The 24,708-nt window shown below is 36.4% G+C and overlaps 1 protein-coding gene across 6 annotated transcripts; it reads right to left on the bottom strand.

Annotated features, from left to right (window-relative positions):
* Window positions 1-1,154: 1,154 nt before the first annotated feature.
* On the bottom strand, window positions 1,155-18,931 carry st3gal5 (ST3 beta-galactoside alpha-2,3-sialyltransferase 5). Of its 6 annotated transcripts, none has more exons than XM_087280319.1 (8): window positions 18,189-18,931; window positions 15,188-15,303; window positions 14,986-15,106; window positions 7,758-7,826; window positions 7,489-7,595; window positions 5,415-5,601; window positions 5,155-5,313; window positions 1,155-2,397 (listed from the first exon to the last, which is right to left on the bottom strand). In XM_087280319.1, exons 2-8 carry the CDS (start codon window positions 15,223-15,225, stop codon window positions 2,146-2,148), a joined length of 933 nt encoding a protein of 310 aa, XP_087136445.1. In that variant the 5' UTR covers window positions 15,226-15,303; window positions 18,189-18,931; the 3' UTR covers window positions 1,155-2,145. The 6 variants fall into 6 exon arrangements, 5 of the variants coding, with proteins under 5 accessions (XP_087136445.1, XP_087136446.1, XP_087136447.1 ...); XM_087280320.1 differs by having other exon boundaries at window positions 18,763-18,931; XR_015506673.1 differs by having other exon boundaries at window positions 1,155-2,677; window positions 4,424-5,313; window positions 7,489-7,826.
* Window positions 18,932-24,708: the final 5,777 nt, after the last annotated feature.

Genomic DNA, 24,708 nt, shown 5'->3' with positions numbered 1-24,708 from the left:
CAGCTATTTTGAGTCACTTGTTAAAAAATAGCTTAAAATAGCCTACTCCTAAAAGTGAAAGCAGCAGGTTCGGATTGTAGCGAGTGTGTGCCAGTGGTTGTGGTGTAAAAATGGTTTTATAGCTGACAGTTCAACTGCTGTAATCTTACCATCTAAAGCCTTCATGAAATTATTACAACAGAAATTCATTTTTTTCCTAATGTTGGGGACATTTTAGGAAAAAGTCACCAAACATCAAGATTCAAAAACCCTTGGGAGGGTTAATTAAAGCACAGAAACAGTTTGATACATCATCAGCAGACAAAACCTAAACATGATCAAAGTGGTGAAGGTTGTGAATATTCTGATGGATGTCCTCTCCAGGATGGAGTAACACATATCCTTTCTTATGTCTTTGTAATTATTAATAAAGTTGAATGTTTAAAAGCCTAGACTATATGATGACCTTAGTGTCATTCCACTTTAGAGTAAAACTGCAATAATATGTGTGTGATTGCTTTTCTGTATGCCAAATGATTTGTTTTCTTGGGATCTACCCAGTCAGGTTAGAGATCATGGAGACCTCTTGAGTGGACCTGGACAACTGTTTCCTGAGTTATTTGCCATTTTTATGGGTTAAACCTTTCAAAGTTAATTCCTTTGTATTTAAGCTGCCAGTTTGAATGTAGATTGTACCCGTTTTTAATCAGTTTGGCTAAGAGTACACTCAAGTCTTGAGTAAGAAACAGATTGTACTGTGTGTTTGTGGAACATTTCACATGTCAGGGCTGACATTTATATTCTTGAGATATCTTTAAGAATGCAACGCACACACACAAATGGAAATTATTCTTAGTCTATCTGGGTTTCAACCAGTCAAGTAAAAACACCTATATGTATGACGCAGTTGATAACATTATGCGAGTATAATCGTTGATGTTTTAAGATTGTAACCAGAGCAGCACACAAACGTTTTTCAAGTATTGAAGCTGGCTTCTGCTGACGAAACAGCAAATTATCTTCAGTAAACTTTCCTTTTAAACGAATCTGTGGCTCTTCATCATCAGACAGACTGCTCATTTTTGGGTTAAAGCTGTTGGTTCCCCTACAGTAGAATGCTTGATGACCAGTAATACCGGCAGTAGCCCACAATTAAAGTGAATACACACACACAGTTTTTCGTTATTTTTTTATTGCATTTATTTGCACACAACTGAATAAAAGGACACTAATACTTTAAATCCATTAAGAGCAAGATTATTGCGAGAAGTAACACTGTGCCTTGTCTTAAATATCAGTAAAATGCTAATGTGTGGCTTTTTATAAAACTGCTTTGTGAAAACTATCCTTTGTAAGATTTTCACAACTCCTCAAGAAGCATTGTCAGTTTAGTTCTGACAGTTTAAGCCCATCACAGACATTTCTTTAGGAACATCTTGAATAAATCCGAGTGTTATCAGTCTGGATGCACAACACAAATTATACATCAAAGTTCTCAGCTATTTCATACATGCCAAATGTAGCGTGGGGAAGCTTGTTGCACCTCACATGAAGGACACAGCATAATTATTTAGCTCTTCAGTGTGTTTAACAATAACTGCTCTATCTGTTGAGACGATACACATATTGCAGTGACTTATTGCATTATTGTCATTGACAAATTGCTATATTTGGCATGTTGAGATATTAAAAAGCAGTAGGTTTTTATTAAAATTGTTGATTTGGCAAAGAACATTTTAAAACTAAAGACTTAAATTAGATAGTTCACCCAATAATGAATATTCGGTCATCCTTTACTCACCCTCGGTCTGTTCTACTTTGTTTCGTTATTTACTATGGATGTAAATGGCTACCCATAACCAACATACTTTAATATTTAGTACTTCATTTATGTTCAGTAGATATAAGAAACTCATAAAGGTTTGGAACCACTTGAGGCAGAGTTAATACTGAGTACACATTCATTTTAGGTGAACTACCCCTTTAAAACTCACATTAAAACTTGATTTAATTTGATTAAGACCACAGCATTATCACAGTTTCAGGGTTAGTAAAATACTCAGTAGTGCTGCATTAGCAGTGTTTCACTATAAAACTTCATTCCTTTCAGGCTCCTGTGAAAATCTGGCCCACAATGGTGTTTGGTAATGCAGGGGCCATTTGGTTTCAACAGAAGCTGCAGTGTATCCCACCTGTGAGGTCCGTAATACTGCCTGAGGCTACCAAACGTTTGAGAAAAACAGTCTCTTTCTGTACATTGTGCATGGCTTCCTTTAAAATGGTTGTCATGGGAACGCTGTCATAGTAATGAAGAGGAGCCTCTTTCTGGCTGAGGTTATAGCCAAAGCCTGCTAGGCTCACCTCGTCACATATGTATGTTGCCAGATTGAGAGCTGTAAGCCCTAATGTAGGGATGTTCTGGAAAGAAAAAACAAAGGTGAGAAATGAATTAAAATGTCTCTCTTAAGCCCCGGTCACGATTTTGACACAATTTCCTTGACGTAGGGTGTCGTAGGGATTCGCAAACGACAAATGGGTGTCGTGACAAGATTCAATTGACCTTTTGCTAAGCCACACCCAAAAACCGACACCCACCAATCATGGCTAAAGCCTGGTTTATACTTCCGCGTCAAGTTACCAGCGTAACCCACGGCGCATGCAACGCGCGTAGCTGTGCATTTATACTTCTGCGCGCTGTCTCTGTTGGTCTGCATTAACACTTCCGAAACGCTAGTTGGCAGTGAGGTGTTAATGCTCCTCTGTGTTGAGTTTCTTCGCTGGTGTTTTGCTTTTCCTGAACACTTCCTGAATGTACAAGTGGCTCAAAGTCGCTCATTTTGAGGCAGGAACCGGCGGACGTGCAACAACTTTAACTATGAGGTAAACACAAAACAAAACTTTCCATCCGGAGCTACTTCACACTTGTAAACAATCACTCCATCGGGCTCGAACCATTCGCGCGGCTCTCGGTCCCTCCCAGACTCGTCAGCGCTTCCAAGCCAACCAATCACAGAGCTTGCGCTACGCGTCGTTGCGACGTGTAGTTACATTTTTTGAGAGGTGCACGTCAGCGACGCCGACGGCCATGGTGTAGGGCTATGCCTATGTAGGGGCTCTGTCAAGCTTTTAAGCGAGGGAAGCAGGCCTAAGCGTTGTGCATATGGATTGTGCAAATCTGACACCTGGTATCCTTAAAGCTTGGACAGGGCGGTGGAATTCCTAAAACCCAAGTGAAATGCCAGCGTTGATCAAGCTCTGTGAGGGGCGCTAAAGGAGCGGAGATAAGTTGGTTTTGTTTTCGATATTCCAGTCATAGGCAATAACTCACACACCTCTTACCCTAAACAAATCTAAACTGTTTCCTACAAAAATACAAAGCAGGATGTTTCCCAGCTGTCTTTTTCTTTTTTCACTAGATATAAGCACTGCTCCATTTAAGCCGTCGCCATAGTAGTCATGCTAATATCAATCATATTTCCATCTGTTCCAAACTACAAATATTTGAAATTACATATCAACAGAACAAAACCAAGATGTGATCCCAAAATGAGCACTTGCATCAATATACTTTCACAAATGTGTTGTCACTTTTTGTATACTTTTACATGTGTTGTCACTTTCACAAATGTGTAAATCTCACAAGTAAAAAAAAAAGAGTAAGTACACAAGCTGTGATTGTTTAAAATAATGTAACTGTTCATTATCAGTGTTATTTTTCAAAATAAGTGTTTGTTTTACTTTTGCAAATAGTCAACTATATTTTTCATACAAATCTTAATGGACACATTTCAAATAATGTTTTTGCTGAGATGGCCAGTCAATTTGAGAAAACAATTATTTGTAAACAACATGAAGATGTAATTTTGAGATGTGATTATGCAATGACATCCTCACGCAAAGTAATATGTTAGTAAGAACCTATTTACTGTGCATCTGGATGTAATGTTTTAATATAATGTATTATAATACACGGCGCCTCAGAGTGTAGAGACATGATGGGCTTAAGGCTGATTTATACTTCAGCGTCAAGCGTCGACGCATAGCCCTACGCCGTGGCTGTAGCTGATGTGCACCTCTCAAAAAATTTATTTTTTTAACGACATGTAGCGCAAGCTCTGTGATTGGTTGGCTTGGTAGCACTGACGAGTGAGGGCGGGACCGAGAGCCGCGTGAGCCCGCTGGAGCGATTGTTTACAAGTGTGGAGTCCCTTGAAGGAGCTCCGGATGGAAAGTTTAGCGTTTACCTCATAGTTAAAGTTGTTGCATGCTCGCCAGTTCCTGCCTCAAAATGAGCATTCAGAAAGAACCTAGAAACAAAACACCAGCGAAGAAACTCGACACAGAGACACATTAACACCTCACTGCCAACTAGCGTTTTGGAAGTGTTAATGCAGGCCAACAGAGACAGCGCGCAGAAGTATAAATGCACAGCTCCGCGCGTTGCATGCACCGTTGGTTACGCCGGTCACTTGACGCAGCAGTATAAACCAGGCTTTACACTTGTCAGATACTAAGTGATGATGTCATTGATATACAAATTAGTGTGTGACATCATCTGGCAACATTTAGCTTCTTTTCATTGGAAATAGTTAGCAACACTGACGTTTATGCCCCTCCACTACTCAATTAATTTGACTATTATTTTTAACTATTAAAAAATAAGGATTTAACAAATGGTTCAATGTGATTGTATCACAAATCTCAGGTATATATTTGCTAATTTTTTATGTCACTATTTTATCAACATTATTTTATGTCTTAAGCATCTGATTTTCCCTTGCTGCTGCTTATATGCTCTCATTTTCTCAGCTCATTTGCGGGAAGTTCAGACGTAGTGTTTAATAAGAAACCCATGGCAGAAAAATTTTCTTTAGATTTCAAAGAAAGTATCTTAATATTAAAAAGGAATCATAAGCTTGATCCCATCCATGGTAACTAATGCCCTTACATATTGTAGTTATTATCAATGTAGATGTCACGGGATGACTAATCGTGAAGGAATGTGTAGTCCGGCACATGTGTTACTCATGACAAGTCAAGATTTTATCAAGGAGAATAAATAAATAAATAAATAAATAAATTGCATAATCTGACAGTGACTTTCGTAACAGACAATAAAAATCGTGAGATCTGACCGGGGCTTTAGCCAATAAAACAGAGCAAAAAGGAACTGACCTGGTCCCAGCTCCAGAGCCGCTTTTTAGGCTCGGGATAATTAAGCAGATCCAACGCCATCTCACGGATAATCTGGGGATTCAGGAGATGAAACTGGGAGGTCTTGACTGGAACGCTCATTGGCACGTTCTGCCAGAAAAACAGCCTGTCCCACAGCGACTGAAAGACGATGTTGCATTTGATATTGATGCACACAGCACTAAACAAGTCTCAGAATCATCTCTTTTGGTATAAATCAATCAATTTTAATGAGCACTCACAACTGGTGTCCTGCTGATCATTGCACGAAGCCAGTGGAAGTCTACAGACTTGAATATCACAGCCACATATTTGAGGTCTGGATCCGTATCTTCCCAGACCTTCGGGCAGCTTTCAGGGTAGCTCATTCTGATAGTGGTGCGGTTCCCAACATCTGCACTGAAGTCTTGAAGAGGACCACTGTTCAGTCTGCACAGAAATAGCCAAGAAGTTTCCTCTGCGCTCTCAAACATATGCAATAAAACATTTGAGAAACTCCGACCCTAATAGAGACTAAAGCATGTACCCAGTCATAGGCTCTTCAATGAGCATTTTCATTACATATTAAAGGTTAATGCCTTTGTGAGATTTGTAGATATCTTGTAATGCCCTTAAACATGCATTTGCCAACACAAACCTATTTGCCTAGTTCAGTATTTTGTTTTTTTTCGCTTCTTTTTCAAGTGAAAGAATGGTTCAGTGTTGACATCTTGTGGACAAAATAAGTAATGCAAAAACATGTTAAAGGTTTAGTTCATACAAAAATGAAAATCTCCTGTTGGTTTACTCACTCACAGGTCATGTATGATGTAGGTGATTTTTCTTCAGTGAAACATTATAGAAGATTTTTTAACTCAATCCATGATGTATGGTGATTCATATAATGACAGTGAATGGTAATAGGTAGGGCTGTGCAATTGATTAAAATCATATCGAAATTGGGATTTGGACATGTATGATTTCTAAAAATCACTTTACAACCCGTATTTCCCCCTAGGACGGTATTTGAACCAATCATAAAGCAGCGCGCCTAAACAGTGCAAGAACATGAGACTGAAAAACATTTGACTTGGTGCCAAAAAAGCCAACATCTGTGGTGTGGGATGAAGTTATTTTGGATCCAGGAAGGCTGATGTATCACAGAACCAGGTAATTTGTAAATCAGTCATAAATTGCATCTAGAAGCACACGTCGCTTCCTTCATCATTAGACCATGGTTGTGATAACACACATTAAGGTAAGTGTGAATACGTAAATGCGTTCCAAAGATAACATATCAAGTAAATTTTTGCAAGCTCTATGTTAAATTTGTTTGCAAATTAATCAAAATGGTTCATCTAATCCACTTTAATTCCATAACTTTTGGTCAGCACGGTCTGTGGGTCATGTGATTCAATTTTGGTGAAAATCCAAAAAAACAACCTAGGACAAAATTCATAATGGAAAATGACATTATATGATGCGTTTGAATTGGCTTGAGCCAAGCAATCAGAGGAAAAAATTATTTTGATTGTAGCCCATTGGGTTCAAAAGTTATAACGATAAACATAAGAGAAACTTCGGACAAGTGGTGGCACTGGAGAGTTTAAGTTAGAGACTCTAAATTTGTTGTAGTTGCAGATCAGACTGTCTTCTAGCAGTGTTGCAGAGTTTGCGCAAATGCTGCAAAATGTTCATAGGGCTGCCATAGACTCCCAGAGCGGAAGATAAAGAAGAGTAAGAAGAAGCCGGGAGAATAATAAGTTCTGGAACAGATAAAATAGGTGCACATCAGCTTTGGTGCCTGTCCCCAATTACCTCCAGAATTGTCAAGAGCCTCTGTGTTCCGCGTCTCACGCCTTCAAACACTAACATGCGTTTATTGTGTGTCGGCATTGTCTTCTGAGGTGCAGGTCATTTATTAAAAGAAGAGAAGATTTACGGAGCTTCTCCTACCACAGCAAATTGGATGGAAACGCTGCTTCATCTGCACATTTTTTATGCAATTTTCCAGTTTTGTGCATACATTAAATTCACATTTTTGGATGGAAACATAGCTATTGTTGTACTATACTGCAGTTTGCCATTGTTCGTTTTGTTGTCAACTAATTAGCAAAAGTAAAAAGTAATGTAATACAAGAGCATGACTTCTCACAAAGCCCTGTGTTCTGGTAATAATTACATATATTTTAAACATATTTTAAAAGCTTGCACTTTAAACTCTGTTTGCATTCATATTCAGAATTCACTTAGTTATTGTTAACGGTAGAAATGATTTTCCTCTTTGCCATTTCAGAGCAATATATAAATCACAGATTAGGAGGAGCACATTCTTACCTGATGATAATATCGAAACGATTAAGTAGATGTCCGAGTCCTAATCCTTTCAGTATCCCTCCATTCCCAACCACTACACAGCGTCGACAATCTCGCTCCCCAAGCCTCTGTTCAGAAGAAACTGGTAAGAGGTTTAGGATTTCCTCAAGCTTGTTCTTCATGTCCAGGAACCCAAAGGGTGGAGGATACTGGAATATTTGTTCATCTAACTTCATGTTCTTGTTCAAAAAAGGATCTATTGTTGGTGTGGAGCCATGATGTTCAGTCACCATTCTCTGCCGGGCAAAGGAAGGTCTGCATTCTTTGTCTAGTATCTCTCGGACATGAGAATGGACACGCTGCAAGTGAAACATGCAGTGATTAAAAATAAATAAATAAAATTTCAACAGGCACTACTTTTTTTTTAGATTCTACCTGAAAGACTGTTACAACTTTTAAAATGGTTTATTGTATTATGTTCCGTTTCCACTGAGTGGTATGGTACGGTTTGGTTTGGTACGCTTTTTATGGTCGTTTCCACTATCAAAAGGTGTACCAAACCTAAACGTACTGTACCACTTTTTCGGCACCCTTTCGAAAGGGTACCAAACATGAGAAAGGGTACCAAAAGGCAGAGCTAGAGGCGCAGCTGAACGCTATTGGTGTACAGAGATACGTCATTCGCTTACGCAACAAGCCAGAATGAAAATAAAAAACACATAATAAATGTTTAAAATACACAGCTGAGAGATTACAGAGGAATTATATATACATATAATACTGAGCCATGGTCGACCCGGGCTCAAACAAACCTCGTCGTAGTCTTGATGAACAGCCACAAAGCCAAAAAGAAGAGCAGCTTTACCCTGTGCCCCTTCGTTTTTTCATGAGCCAGCCTGAATTGCCGCGCATCTATATTTGAACTAACAAACCTCTTGAGCTGATGATAATAACATGCGCTTAAATATTGACGTGCTTTTGAAACCCTATCCTATCAGAAACTGACTAACGCGAGAGTGAAGTGCGAAAAAAAAAAAGGAGAAGTCGTAAAAAAAGGAGCACAATATTTTTTCAGCAAACATGAACAAACTGCCTTGTTTAACTACTATTATCACCTTTTGGACCATTATGATGACTATACAGAATGATGGAATTACTCTAACAAAGGTTACATGTGCTGCTGAATGTGTTCATATATGTTGCATTTATTTATTTTTTTTGTAATTGCAGATGTTACAGTAGACTATTTCGCACTGTCATTGATTTGCAGTTATAATCAACTCATGTTCATAGAAAAGTTATTTATGTGTATAAAGCATCTGTTTTGTGTGAAGTGCTTCTCATATGATATGTGAGCGACACTGTCAGGGCTCGACAATAAGGACTGCCCGATGGCCCAGGGCCAGCGTACGAGACGCTCGGGCCAGTGTATAGAATGTTTCTGGCCCGATCGGGCCAGTGCTGTCTTGTTGCCTGCCACATCGAGCCAGAGCTGCATGCTGCGACTGTCTGTCAATTGTGTGCAAATACAATCTTACAGTGCTTTCACACATAGACGTTTGTTTCAGAACCTGTCTCGTTTTCCCCGTTAGCGCGGTTTGTTTGGCATATATCCAGCAGTTGCGCTCGCATCCGCGCCAAATCAATCAGTCCGAGATCGCCTGAATGAGACGGTCTCTGCCCTACTGAGCGGATCGATTGTAGTGAGAAAACAAAACAATGCAACGAACTAACGACCCAGGCTATATCACAGTGTATTATGATTGTGTAATAGCCATATATACGGCTATATGAAGAGAGAATGATGAGCAGGGCGAGATGTCATTCTTACCGGTAAATGCGAAAGTGAAAGCATGCTGAAATATTACCGAGAGCCGTTTATCCAGCCTGATCTCGGTTTATCCGTTAGGAAAAATGACCGACATTACTATCTGATCATTTTTTCCATATTTTAATCGTATAACATGTTGTGTTAGGCCAGTTGTTTTGTTCGTTTCTGCACTGACAGCTCGAAAGATCAACATTGATCAGCATGTCTCTATAATTTAAGCCTAAAATGCAGAATTCTAGCCAACGTTTCTTTAATAGATTGATTAATTCAATAAATAGATTTTACAAAACCTGACAATTGAAATGAGGCTCTGTATAAGAAAGTCTGACCTCTCTGATTTGTATTTGGTGACTATGTCTGTGGGTTGTTAAAATTAAAGTGCACATTTTCGCTTCTATACACAACTTGTCAAAAGTTTGGGGTCAGTATGATTGCTAAATATGTTAAAATAAGCTTCTTCTGCTCACCAAGGCTGCAATTATTTCATCATAAATACAAATTGTGAAATGTTGCACTAAATAACTGTTCAAAAGTACTTTATCATTTAATTTATTCATTTATTCCAGTTATTTTAAAGATGGAATTTCAGCTTCATTACTCAAGTCACATGATCCTTCAGAAATCACTAATATTAACTATTATTATATTTATTAATGGTAATAGTAATAAAAGCAATAATTTCTGGAGTAACAATTTGATTTGAAACTACATACAATAACAAAGCAGTTATTTAAACTTGATAAATATGTAACAATTTAAAATTTTTTACATTTAATAAATGTAGCCTTGATGAACTGAATAATTTTCCTTAAAAACATTTAAAAATTACTGCAACTGTATATATATATATATATATATATATATATATATATATATATAGTCAGAGTTATTAGCCCCCTTTGTTGTTTTTTTTCTTTTTAAAATATTTCCTAAATGATGTTTAACAGAGCAAGGAAATGTTGATAGTATGTCTGATAATATTTTTTTCCTCTGAACAAAGTCTTATTTGTTTTATTTTGGTTAGAATAAAAGCAGTTTTTAATTTTTTATGAACCATTTTAGGGTCAAATTTATTAGCCCCTTAAGCTAATTGTTTTTCAGACTGTCTACTGAAAAAACCATCGTTATACAATAACTTGCCTAATTACCATAACCACACGCACACGCACACGCACACGCACACACACACACACACACACACACACACACACACACACACACACACACACACACAGTCAAATAGCTATTAGCCCCTTTCACACAGTGATACCGGTAAATATCTGGAAAATTTCCGGAACGACTTTACCGGTATATTCACAAAAGCGCTGTTCACACAGGCGAGGACGTTACGGAAATTTTCTGAAAAAGAGCATTCACACATCCATTCCAAAATACCGGTAAAAATCAATCACCACAAATGAGCTTTAAACGGCTGCGCTTGTATTTGTAAACATTTGACTAAATTACAAACTCTGGATGATCAATATTGTGAACAACTTTCGCAGGATCACTTTCGCATGTCGAGATGTTCATAATATGTGCGTGTGCAGGCGCTCACGGGCTGTTTTACAGGCACACGCAAAGCTTGAAGGTAAACAAACAACGGCTTATCATAAGCATCTCATCGATGATTATTTTACACAGTTGGCATAAAGAAGAACATATAAACGTGATCTGACTAACTTCTAGCAGCTAAATGTGTCTTTCAAAATATTAACAGGCTTTTATTCTCACAAACCGCGCGGACGTGAATGCGTCTGACTGTTGTGATTGGCTTAAGCAGACGTCTCACATCAGCACGTTCTAGACGTGCACGCGCTTATTACGGCAATCTTCCTTCTGCATTCACACAGCGCAGCATTCCGGCAAATTGCCGATAATGTTACAACTTCTCTTTCTGGAAAATAGCCAGAACGAATTTACCGGTATTTTCAAAAAGGGCCTGTTCACACATACAACCTTTCCCAATTTTCCGGAAAGGTCTGTATGTGTTAAAGGGGCTAATAACTTCTTTTTTTTTTTTTTGGTGGGGCCAGTGAAAATTTTGGCAGGGCAAGTAAAAAGCAGAACCACTGGCCCAATCGGGCCAGTAGAAAAAATCCTTAGCGTTGAACCCTGACCGTACAACTTTACTGTAGATATTTTCTCAAGCGAAAATGATGTTGACTAAAACTCTTTCGTACACCATGCCCACCAAAAGGGTATTATTGGTGCCCTTTTAGCAGTGGAAGCGCAAGCCTGATCAAGATGACCCGTGCCGTACCATTCAGTGGAAACGGGCCATTAGCAGTGAAAATGTAACCGAAAGCGAGCACATCATTTAAACAATCATATCACATTTTAGAGTTATGATTGCGATAAGCATTTATAATGTTTTTCTTTCATAGTGAACACAAAGTGTTGTGCATGAAAATAAATGTTTAACAGTGTCAGTATAACTACTCTAGCCTATACAATGTTAAATATAATGCAAGAGGGAATCTGATAATGAAAAATGTTTGATTTTACCAGTGAATAAAAGGGTCTAATAATGTTGTCAATGACAGATGGCAAGCCTATATCTCAAACACAACAATTCAACATCAGAATTAGGAATCATCCCTTTACTGTGCATTAATGACCAGTCCAAGACTGAATTTAAAGTCTGTTCAAGCCCACCATTCAAAGTATATTTTAAAATTTAGCATTTTAACCAACAGTATACATACACATAATAATAGTATTATTGTTGTTTTACCATATGTTTGAGAAATAACAATAATAATAGCTTACTCATATTAATCTTTATTTTACATTTATCAAATCGTAAGAAAATCGTGATCCTTATTTTAAGCAAAAAAATTGTGATTCTTATTTTAGCCAAAATTGTGCAGCACTACTTTATATTTATTTTTGAACCACACAAAAACCAAAGTTTAGAAACTAATGCTTGGTGGTATAACCCTGATATTCCATCAAAACAAATAAAAACATTTGTTTAAAAATCTAAAATGATTTTAAAAAGAAAAAAACCCTACTGTTTAAACACATACATTTAAATGACAATTTAAACTAATTTAATTTTAAATAAAAGTCAAATATTTTGATTATGAAAAGGCCCATTCAAATCTAAACTAACAAATCTTATTTTATGGGGTACTGCACAATGTATCATAATTTTTCTGCGCTTATGTGCAAATGATTTTAATAAGCATCTAAGACGTGTGAATGCACATACAGACATCTCTGCGGTGTCTCTTTCACCACTGTAAAAACATCACATAAATGTGACAACAGGAAGTGACAATGGCAAATTTTCTGAGCAACCACCAGCAGTGTTGCTGCAGTAAGTGTTATTGGTTCAGTTTTCGATTCACAGTTTTATGCAGTGTACATTATAAAATGAATCCCAAATTGTAACACTTAAAGTACACATTAAATCAAAACTAACCATATAATTTTGTTAGCTTGCATTGCTAGTTTTGTGGTAAACAATTCATCTGTGCCTTCTAATCTAAAATTAAAATTCAAAATGCACTTCCTGTCCGTTTTCAGTTCAATTCTCTGATTACGCCGATTTGACAGGGTTTCTGCAGATAGCATAATGTCAAATTTAAGACTTTAAGACCTTTTTAAGACCATTAAGTATTAAATGTAAGACCTATCACAATATCAAAAACACGCATACACAAAGAGAAATGCAAAAATCACGAAATTAGTGGTAAAATAAATGTATTCAAATTGAACAGCACTAAAGACAGGATAGATGCTCCATTGAACTACAGAAAAAGCAAACAAACAAACATCCTAATGCTAATTTTATACTTTCGCCAGGTGCCACATAGCGCACCAGGCGAAACGAAGGAGGCTTTTAAACTTGACGCATTTGCCATTGAGATATTTTTTTAAAATGACAGAGGGCGGTCAAGGGACTGTAAAATCATACGGATAAACAGAGAAGTAGGAAGTTACCAGAACTAGGTCATATCATTAATATCATTGAAGATGTTTTGGGGCTTCTTTTTTTTTGTTTTAACAAACTTATCCCTCAGGTTTTCCCCAAACTTTTATAAAAACTTTCCTCCTTTCCCACTGCTGTTTCAATTTCTTGCCAAGAATTATTGGCCATCTGGTTCTCCCTATGAACACGCATGGACTGATCAAAAAGATGTCTGTACAGTCGTACGGTTTCAGACAAAATCTCTTCAAAGCATTTCATATTCAACTCAAATCAAATGCTGGGCCATGTGAACTGTTCACCTGAGTTTAAAAAAATTCTGTGAGCTCCGCTATGGCGTAATTTTACCGACAAATGTCCTAAGTGCAGTACTTCAAGTCAAGAGTGCATTCATGTAATACGACCGAGCGAATCTCTTTGCTCGTGCACAGATTTTCTCTCTTCGTGGACAAAACTGTGTGCGAGCTCTCAAATATAATCCGTTGCTCAATTTTCTTGCGCGCTCTCAGTTCACTGCTCGCTCAGTGAGATTATATGCAGACTCAATGTGTCTTGTGTTCCTTATTCCTTTCGTGCTTTTTGATAAGATTTATATTAGTACACTTTATTATCAATAACCAAAATACTAAAATAGACTTACATATTACATTTTAAACTAATAAACCATACATTTTTGGCTGTAGGTTATATGATGAGATATTTCCAGTTTCAATCCCTTAAAGATCCAGAGAACAGTTTTAATTTAAAAACATTTATTAAACATCCAAAAGGTGCACCATACTAATAAAAAAACATTTAAATAAAACTAATGCAAGCAGAAATGTAATTGTGATAGAAAATAGGGGAAACTTTGATTAGGTATTATAGCCTACTGCACTATTCACTCTTCAAATAAATCTCACTATCAATCCCATTTTATCAAGGCAACTAAAATAAAGGGAACTAGTCTCTGCTCTCTTCCACATTGATAAGATTGTCATCCTCTAAATTTTGAGGAAAAGCTGTTCCACAGGGCCACTAAACAAGTATATTGCCATGTACAGTGTTATGAACAGTACTATGGTGAAGTACTTCAATTACTCTGTTGTGGTAATACTATAGTTGCAATGGTAACACAACAAGTGTAATATAAACAAACTGTATTTTTTTTTTTTTTTTACAATATAGGGTTTATTATTCTACAATTCACCACACTTTACTGTAACTACACTGTATTTCATTTTATCGGTTCACTATTGTTAATACTACAGTATGGTGAAGCCTTTATTAACAAGTTGTAAATAAAACTAGCCTAAAACAGGCAGTATACCCAACACTCAAAACCACTAGAATTTATTATAGAATTTATCTTAACCTTTTAGATTTTGTGTATTGTTAATAAATAGTCTAGCAATATATACAAACCACATCAACATTCTTGAAATAACCAATTTAACAGAAGGATCTCTGGAGAGCAAAAGCACGAAAGGAAGAGGAAACACAAGACACAAAAATTGTGAGTCCGCATCATCCGATGGAGCGAGAGCAGATAATTTGTACGCGAGCAGCCAGTGTTTTGAGAGCTCGCGAGCAGTTTTGTCCACGAACAGAGGAAACCAGCGCGTGAGCAAAAATATTCGCTCTTTCGTATTATATGAATGCGCTCTCAACTTATAATACTGCGCTTTTGTCATTTGGCAGTGTGCATAGCTGTGAATATACCCCATTGATGTGAGAACTCCTGTAAAAATGTCATGAAAAGACGACTTACCTTTCTGAATTTGTTGTCTACAGGCACTTCCACAGGTTTTAGTTCCGTATGAAAGGAAGGCAGCTTTAAAAACGCCAGTGACATCAAAGCCAAGCTCAGAAGAAGAATCATCGTCCGTTTGCTAGGGAAAAAAGGATAAGTTACTTCAATTAAAACATTAGCATTAAGAAAAAAAGACATTAACCTTGGGTCTACAATTTACCTGAAATAACAGCTGGATTGTTTCATGACTCTCCTCATGGTTCCTCAACACCAAGTCCTCGGTTTACTACTTATGCTCAAAATAAGAGATCTTCACTTCACTTGTGTGTGGAGGAACTGAAACCAAAAGCAGAAAATAAGAACAAACTGATCAACTAAAATAGTGCAGATGTCAAACTATGAAAAAGAAAGCATATGGCTGTGCATCAAACGGTAATCTAACAGAATGGCACCAAAGTTCTGATTAACCGATGAGCTCAACTAAAACAATTTGCATGAAACAGAGGAAGCACTTTAAATATCTTAACCACTTACAACCATACAATAAACTGATGAATGAGAAGTGTGTTGCAGTTGACTAAAGTAGTGATGATAGACTTCCTTTAAACATATCATTCCATAGTTGACTTATTGTTTAATATAATTGAACTATGCTATTTTATTTTTAAAAAACACATTGAAAGATGATGTACAATTTTAGAAAGGTATTTTAAGGTAGCTAGACAACTGTCAGCAATTGCAGTAAGAAATATGCTAATTACTGTTATTGCAGGCACTAAAAATAGTGTGAATTATGAACACCATCTAATAGAGAGAATAAATGTGATGGTGTTTTTATTATTTAAAAAACATAATACATTTTTTTAACTTTTTCACGCGTGATTTTTAAATACTCCAGCTGACCCTTCTGCACGAGTTTTTTTATTGTGACCGTTATTTTGAATCCATTGCATTTTAAAGTTTCTATGGTGACATGTCAAGTATACGGTAAAGTCTAGATGGGATACAGCTGCGGATACACACATTAATATAGCATCATTTTTGTGACAATGTACAACAATCGATAATATTCTTACAGAACTGTGAAGGTTGGGTTTAGGGTTGGGGTAGACATTAAAGAATACAATTTAATGGGTAATTTAATAAATAACAAATAATATTTGATACAACGACTGTTTTTACATCACTGTGACGTTTGGGTTTTGGGGTAAGGTTGGGTTGATATGATAGACAATGCCATCGTAGATGACCGATAGATCACAATGCTGAGCCGTCATAGCGATCCTCCACCCCGCCCCCGTCACAGCAGCAACCCGCTCGTTAAAAAAAAACACACACTTTTTTGATTACACTAATATGTCTTAGTTTTAAAATGTAATTTTAAAACGAAAATGATCCAAGTCCACACTGGCGTTTCATTTAGCATTTCTGAAAAGATCTTTCCGTCCATACTATACTGCAGAAAACGCACATCACGTGACCACATACGAACAAACAAACAAACACATACATGCTCCGCACATGTCTGAGCTCTAGCAGTCAATGGTGCTTAGAGCACAAAACCCCATAACACTGCCAATCACATAAGATCTCTCCAAATTAGTATAATATTATTAGTTTAATAAACACACACATTGTTACAATGAAAATGTATTTACAAATATAGTCTAATAATAAACTATTAATATTAAAACATTTAAAATAAAATGCTTATTTTATTGTTGTTAACTCCCAAAACACCGGTGACTCATTTATGTGAATGCGTTAATGAAAAATCATAAAGATTATCTGATTATTTAACTGCATTTTGCAACTCAGAGGATATTTTTAACTGCAGGGAGCACAATAAACCAAGACACCGACTTCTGCAAGAAAAAGCAAACATGTTAATTTTTTACCAAAAGAAAAAAGGTTAAAAACGGTCAAATTCCTTCAAACCATTGTACGTTCTTTAACAGGAAAAAATGTATTGATTTCTTTTACAATTATTGGTTTTGCTTTATTTTACAGAATTTTGTTACTTCGGTTCAATTTTTTTTTTACTACAAAAATTACAGATAAGAGAACCGTTAAAATATCGAACCAATAAGTTGTACCCATCACGGTAAACAATACCCATCCCTAGGAATAGGTATGGATTACATTTTCAAAAAATGATGTTCCAGGATCAACACAGATGTTAATTCAGGAACACATCATACTTTGCAAAATCATGACATGCCGTTTCAGACACCACTAGAAATGGCTGCTCCCTTAAATAGTGCACTATTTAAGGGTATAGGGAACATTTTAAATGCAACCCACAGAAACCACACAACCTGCTCACGTTTCGGAAGTGTTATTCTAAAAGCAGCACAAACGGAGAAGGTTAAATGATCAGCTATATGCAAAACATGTGCCGTGTTTTAAATAAAGGCTTACACACACAGCATTGTTGGTTTACAAAAGAAAAAAAAATCTATAAAAAAATAACAAACATCCTGTTGCACTACTACACTTGATTTTGATTTTACCGTAAAAAAAAAAGAAAAGAAAAAAAAACATGTTAAATGAGAATCTGAAATATTTTATGACATACTTAAAAAAATGTGATTTAGTATTCAAACATGTTTTTTATTTTGAATATTTTTTTACTTAAGTTGCTCTTACACTTCATATTTTCAGATTTTTCTTAGTATATGCATTTATTCTGGTACTTTTACCATAAATAGACAAATCAACCATTTGGTAGAAGTTGATATTTTAAAAATTATGGGATGTGTTGAAAAAAGTGCATTGTGTATATAAACTAGTGACATTAGGAGTTAAGAAATGCAATCCAAACATTTTTTTTTTTTTTTTTTGGTGGGGTAGTTAAAGGGTCATGGTAAAGTTGTTTTAATATTCACACGTTCAGAATTTATCCTTAATAATATAACTTTAGAAATATATTCTTTGTTAATACTAAATAGTGAATAACTCGCAGCCAGTGACTATCAAAGTACAACATTGCTCACAGTCAATCAAATGGAGCTAATGTTGTTTTGAAGTCATTCATACGTGTGATTTCAGGCCGAATATTGAAAGTACCATGGTAAACAATACAGGGAACATGTCACACGTTGTCACTAAAACCAACTTTACCTCAATAATTTCCCTGCTGTGTAACAGGACATGATATCTATCCAAAATATGTCATTAGTATTGGAGTTAGTAATAGATAAATAATCATTCACACGTACCTGTGCTTTTATGTAGTATGCTAGACAGAAGAATCCGCTGACTAAACTTAAAACTGACTTCCCAGTTGTACTTGTTGTACATTATTTATCCATTTAGTACTCTACTGGATTTTTGCATGTAGTCTACCCAATGACACTGCGTCAAGAATCACTCTTAAACTCATCTTCTCCCTACATGTTTTGCAACCGAATAAATTGCTCGCCGTCTGAGCTAGCAGCGTGTCGACGCCAATTTCTCAATAATCAAAATAATCGACGCCGCTGACGGAAATGTAACGTTACAAATCATGCCTTGATGTAAGTAATTTCAACAATGTATAGAAAATGTAACTTATTGATTGTTGAAGCGGTCAGTCATGTTATCCAACTAATATTTGAGGCTCAAGTGTTACAGTGTATTTACAAAGTAGCAGTAGATATCCACTCAATGCCCTTCGTATTTGGGGGTGTATCTAGCGACTATATAAAACACAGTCAATAAAATCATTATATATGATAACAGCTATAATAATGCAATAAAAACCGTCCAACGTGTAAGACTTGGGCACTTCTTTCTACAACAATCAAAACGCACATGACACGTATCAGCGCGTGCAGGTCAAAGCTGTTATCCGTCGCACTACATTTTAACATTAATATTTGAGAGAAGTCTAGTTTAGCGTTATCGACAGAGATGCTTCTTAATCTTCTTCTTCTTCTTCTTCTTCTTCTTCTTCTTCTTCCTCTGTCTCTTCTTCTAGTCTGTTTTATGGCTACTGGTAACCCAGTTATAGATGTAGGCTATACCGCCACCTACTAGGATGGACTGTGGAGCGTCAGGGGATTTAGTTTTTAATTATTAAAAAAAAAAACGAAAACTGATCTTTATATTCTGACCATCAACCCTGCTTCTTTAAAATATATAACTAATACTTTATTGTAACGTGTAATTTAATCTTTGTAAAATATAATACTAGTCAACAGTGTTGAGGTAATGCATTATAAGTAACGCAAGTTAAGTAATATTACTTTTCAAGGTAAGAAGTAATGCATTACTTAAAAATTAAAATAATAATACTTGAATTACTTTTCTGAAAATGTAACATTAGTTAAAGTTAAAGTTGAATTAAAATGAACTTAGTCACAATCAGTCCTGCATTCAATGAGAGAATGCGGGAACAGACAGAAACCAAGATCCAGGGCCTAACATTTCACTATAATGGAAGTATTCTCATTATTCTGAACACATTAAGGAAAAGGAAAACTGCATTATCTCAATAGACAGTGATCTAGTAAGACAAGCATAGCAAACACATTGCTTTAACTATGGTGGGTTCAGGTGGTTCTAAAGACCCAACCCCTACTGACAAAGGTCCAGAATTTGTCCCATACATGAGATCATTTGTCCTACTTTGACTGCTGTTGTATACTACAACTGCTAAACCATTAAAAATTGTGTAAATAACTCATGGAATCTGACGTAAATGAAGTCATCTTTCACTAAGAACATACTTTATTGTTGTTAAGAGAAAACATTTTACCAGGAACTTAATTTATTGTAAATCTTGGACCTTATTATTCAAAGAAAAACTAACCACATTTTACTAATTAGGCTGTTGTTGTTGTCCATGAATTTTCAAATGTACTTTATACAAGAGAAGCTAGAAAAATCATACATTATTATTAATATTTTTCATTCATTCATTCATTCATTTTCTTGTCAGCTTAGTCCCTTTATTAATCCGGGGTCGCCACAGTGGAATGAACCGCTAACTTATCCAGCAAGTTTTTATGCAGCGGATGCCCTTCCAGCCGCAAACCATCTCTGGGAAACATAAACACACACATACACACAGACAATTTAGCCTACCCAATTCACCTGTACCGCATGTCTTTGGACTGTGGGGGAAACCGGAGCACCCAGAGGAAACCCACATGGACGCAGGGAGAACATGCAAACTCAACACAGAAACGCCAACTGAGCCGAGGATCGAACCAGCGACCTTCTTGCTGTGAGCTATAATATGCTACCCACTGTGCCACTGCGTCGCCCACCTTAATTAATCCGGGTCTTATTATTTTTTATTAATTATTATTATTTATTTATTATTATTAATTGTTCAATATTCAAATGGGCAAAGTTTTTTGAATGCGCCTACTGGTAGGCTCAGAAGGCTGTTATCATCCATCCACATAATAAGCTATAGTTTACATATGGCTGCAATCGGAAGTTAACGAGAATTATTTATTATTTTTTAAATTTTAATTGTATTTTATAAATGTCTACCCCTACCCTAAACCCAACTGTCACAGTAATTTAAAAACTTATCTGGATCTGGAGTTCTCCGATGCATCCGCTAGTTCGCTAGAGTGTGTGGGACGAATGTGACATCATTGCGGAGTTTGCGAAGGTTCGCTTTGGGTGCGCACGACATGATTTTGGCCGGGGGAGTGCACAATTTTATTTGAGACTTGAGCGAACACGGCGCCGCGTTTGATTTGAGTTGAGTATGAATCACTTTTTGAATAGATGTAGTCTGAAACAATACAACTGTACAGACAGCTTTATGATCAGTGATCATAGAGACAACCAGATGACCAATAATTCTTGGCTAGAAATTGCAACAGCCATGGGAAAGAAGGAACGTTTTTGGTAAATGGGATGGCACTGAGGAAAACCTGAGAGATGAGTTTGTTAAAGCCAAAAGAAGTCATGGCAAAAGTGGAGACTCAGGTAAACAATTACAGAATATGTTTTTTCACCAGGCACAGGTTTTACACTCATGTATATGTTACAGTTTTTAATTTAAAACAGTTTAATAGTTACAAAACTGTAATTAAGAAACAAATTAATTCTTTGATAACTGGAAAGGAATATTTGAACCTATCGTAGGTTTTTTATCATATCAGTAGAGGACACACTAGCCAGACAGTAATGTGTGAAATGTGGAGCGGGCTAAATCTAAAAAAAAAAAAAAAAAAAAATCTGTATTTTTTAGTAGGTGAACTTTTTTGTATTTATTTTTGCCATTATAAAAAATATATTTGTAAAGCAACCCATGTTCTCTTGTCATTAATATTTTAATAAAGTTTAATAGGTACAACTGTCTGAGATATGAACAAAAGCAAGTAATGCATTAAAGTTGGATTTTAAAAAAATCTTAAATGGTTAAAAAAATCTTTATAATCATTAAAATAATTTATAAAAATAACTAGTTTAAGAGTATTGAATGATATTCATGATGACGTAGTTCCAGAAAGGTTCTACTTCTCTGTTTATCTGTCTGACTTTACGGTCAGTTTCTTTTGACTGCCCCCTGTCGTTTTAAAGAATATCACAGGCGAACGCAGCAAGTTTAAAAACCTTCAACTCGAAGCAGTGGCGCAGTAGGTAGTTTCTGTGTGGAGTTTGCATGTTCTCCCTGCGTTCGCGTGGCTTTCCTCAGGGTGCTCCGGTTTCTCCCACAGTCTAAAGACATGCAGTACAGTTGAATTGGGTAGGCTAAATTGTCTGTAGTGTATGAGTGTGTGTGTAAATGTCTGTGTGGATGTTTCCCAGAGATGGGTTGCGGCTGGAAGCGCATCCGCTGCGTAAAAACTTGCTGGATAAGTTGGCAGTTCATTCCCCTGTGGCGACCCTGGATTAGTGAAGGGACTAAGCCGACAAGAAAATAAATGAATGAATTCGCGAGGTGTGTGCGCAGTCAGCAGAGGTGTGCAATGTGGTGCCAAGCGAAAGTATAAATCCAGCTAAAGCGGGTGATTGAATGCAGTGTGTGACACCAAACATCTCCCCTGCCCCAAGTGTCTATCAGGTCTATTCTTCAAAATGCTTCATTTCAAAGGGCCCTTCAGTTCAGAACAACAGTTCAGTATGGCAGCCATCTTTTTTTCACTCTGAAGTGCTCTTTGGAGGGCAATATATCCCATTTGAATTGCACAGATCACCTTGTTTTTGTAGTGGTTTGCTTTATATTCATTGGTGCATCTTCTGGAGTGCAGACTGTATATATGTTAAAGGGTCACGAAACACCAAAACACATTTTTTGAGCTGTTAAGAGTTGTATATGTGTCCCAAACTGCTAAAAACACTATTAGGACACATATCCCACTAAAAAGTGAAAATTGGTTGTTTTTAAGTTTTTTCGAGTTTGAAACGAATTTTTGAAGCTCTGTCATGGCCATGAGATCTTAGTGTGTATTCCAGCATGCAGACTGGACGTCTGTACCTGGGAGTGTGTATTACGTCTCAGAGTGTGCTGCATTAATGCATGAGTAGGGCTTGGTTCAAACCAATCAGCGCACTCTATTGTGCAACGTCATTAATATTCATTAATGTTACAGTGTAGACGGCAGAGACGCCACGTTGTGTTGGCAAAACAGGCGTGCAGTGTTGCTTTTATAATTTGCTGCAGTGAAGGTTTTGTTTTCATTTTCTCTCTATGAGAGCGCAGCTGGACTCACGTTTGGATTACAGTGCACGCGACAACAATAACTTACGTGTCAAAGAAACATTGACCTGAAAGCTTTTCTCTTCAGCAAATGGTGAGATCCGGATTCACTGCTTGTCTCCTCTTAATAAAGACACGACTCTAGTTGCTGTGGATTGTCCTGTCTCTACAGAAGTTTCATGGTTTTGGAGATGTTTTCTGCTGCAGGAGTTGGCTACTTAAACATCTACAAGTAAATGCAAAGTGAAGCTCCTTTGTTTTTTTTTTTGTTGTTGTCCATCATTCAATCAGTCAGTAAACTTCATGACACATGTACTCAATGGGGGAAAAAACAACAGTTCATTAAAACTGAAAACATTGAAATAATAAAATGGCAAATTCAGGGTCCTGATCTAAACCTGTTTTTCTGTTGCACAGTATGGTGCAGTTTGGCACAGCTCAGCTTGCTTTTGTTTTGCTCAGCTTGGTTTGCATTTCCACTGATGGTCAGTATCGTTTAAAGTTGGTGGGATTATCATTACGGTTTGGATGCCTGTACTACCATGGCATCATCGTCTTCATTCTGGGTTAACCAAGTAATGATGCTGATAATAATGGTTTTAGTAATGATTCTCGCCGACCAATCACGATCAGCATTGTTTTGGTAGCCTAGTAGCAGTAGCCTAGGTAATAGGTACAAAATGCAGTGTAAAAGACCAAAGTGTGAGATGCTGAAAGAGTTGAGTTAATCGATATCATCCCAATCAATCTAAGGGTGCAATAGCTGTCATTAGGCATGCGTTGCAAATTTTGAAAGAACTGGTTGAGATTGTGCCTCTGAAAGAAAATACCTGTACCACTGAACTAAAAGAGACACTAGCAACTTTTCCAATATCTGGCCAGACGGTTCTGTTTGTTTAAACCTTCCATTCTATGCCAATGCAGGCCAGTCAGCATGGATGCTGCTTCATTTTCCACTGTGGTGCTGTTAAAGAAGAGATCTCTTTCCACTACTGGGTTGCAGCTGGAAGGGCATCCACTGAATAAAACATATGCTGGATAAGTTGGTGGTTCATTCCACTGTGGCGACCCTTAATGAATAAAAGGACTAAGCTGAAAGAAAACATGAAATTTGGCATAGTGTATGAGAGTGTATAGGTGTTTCCAAGCACTGGGGGTTCACAAATTAAGAACATTCTTTATAAACTTTGCAACAACTGTGACTGGTGACAGGAGAGCATAGTTGATAATAGTCAGTCCTTTATTTTTTTCTCTTTCATCGTTGTCACTCACATTCCCAACCCTAGACTGGAGAGGAGATGACAGTCATTTACACCTCAGACGGCCTTAATAGTGATTAAATTAATAGCAGAGTTTAACTTTTGGCTGAACTGTTTATTTATTAGCCATTGCTTTTCTATTAGGCGCATCATATATAAATATATATATATATATATATATAAATATATATATATATATATATATATATATATATATATATATATATATATATATATATATATATATATATATATATATATATATATATATATATATATATATATATATATATATATATATATATATATATATATATATATATATACATATATATATATATATATATATATATATATATATATATATATATATATATATATATATATAGATTGGATATGCAATTAGTTATGTACAAAGTGTATTGTTAGTAAAAGCAGAGTAATGACAATTGATACATTTTCCATATGTGACCCTCGACCACAAGCCAGTCTTAAGTCTTACAACTTTTGGAAATTGAAATCAAATAAACGCTAACTAAATAAGCTTTATATTGATGTTTGGATTGTTACAATGTGACTATATTTGACTGGGATACAACTATTTGAACATCTGTACCTGAGGGATCCAAAAAATCGAAATATTGAAAGAATCACCTTTAAACCTGTCAAATTGAAGTGCTTAGTAATGTACACATACTGAAAAAAAATGCCGGGTTCCACATAGGTCCTTCATGTTGTCACAACACAAATAGACTAAGTTAACCAAATCATTTATACAAATTTAAGAGTTGTCCCTCAAAAAAACTTAAGCAGCAAAAGTCATATTTTGAG

Source organism: Danio rerio, chromosome 14 (assembly GCF_052040795.2).
Source record: "Danio rerio strain M-AB ecotype USA chromosome 14, GRCz13ab, whole genome shotgun sequence".
In the NCBI taxonomy this organism is placed as follows: Eukaryota; Metazoa; Chordata; class Actinopteri; order Cypriniformes; family Danionidae; genus Danio; species Danio rerio.
Note: the sequence above shows the minus strand (reverse complement) of the source record. Positions and strands in the feature narration are given on the sequence as shown.

What these genes read in the sequence shown, in the direction of transcription:
- st3gal5 (NM_199516.3), bottom strand. Translation starts at nt 15,225, where the DNA reads ATGAGGAGAGTCATGAAACAATCCAGCTGTTATTTCAG. An exon ending in CAATCCAGCTGTTATTTCAG is followed by an intron (nt 15,107 to 15,187) that starts GTAAATTGTAGA and finishes TTTTTTCCCTAG; the next exon opens with CAAACGGACGATGATTCTTC. An exon ending in GGCTCTGGAGCTGGGACCAG is followed by an intron (nt 2,398 to 5,154) that starts GTCAGTTCCTTT and finishes TTTTCTTTCCAG; the next exon opens with AACATCCCTACATTAGGGCT.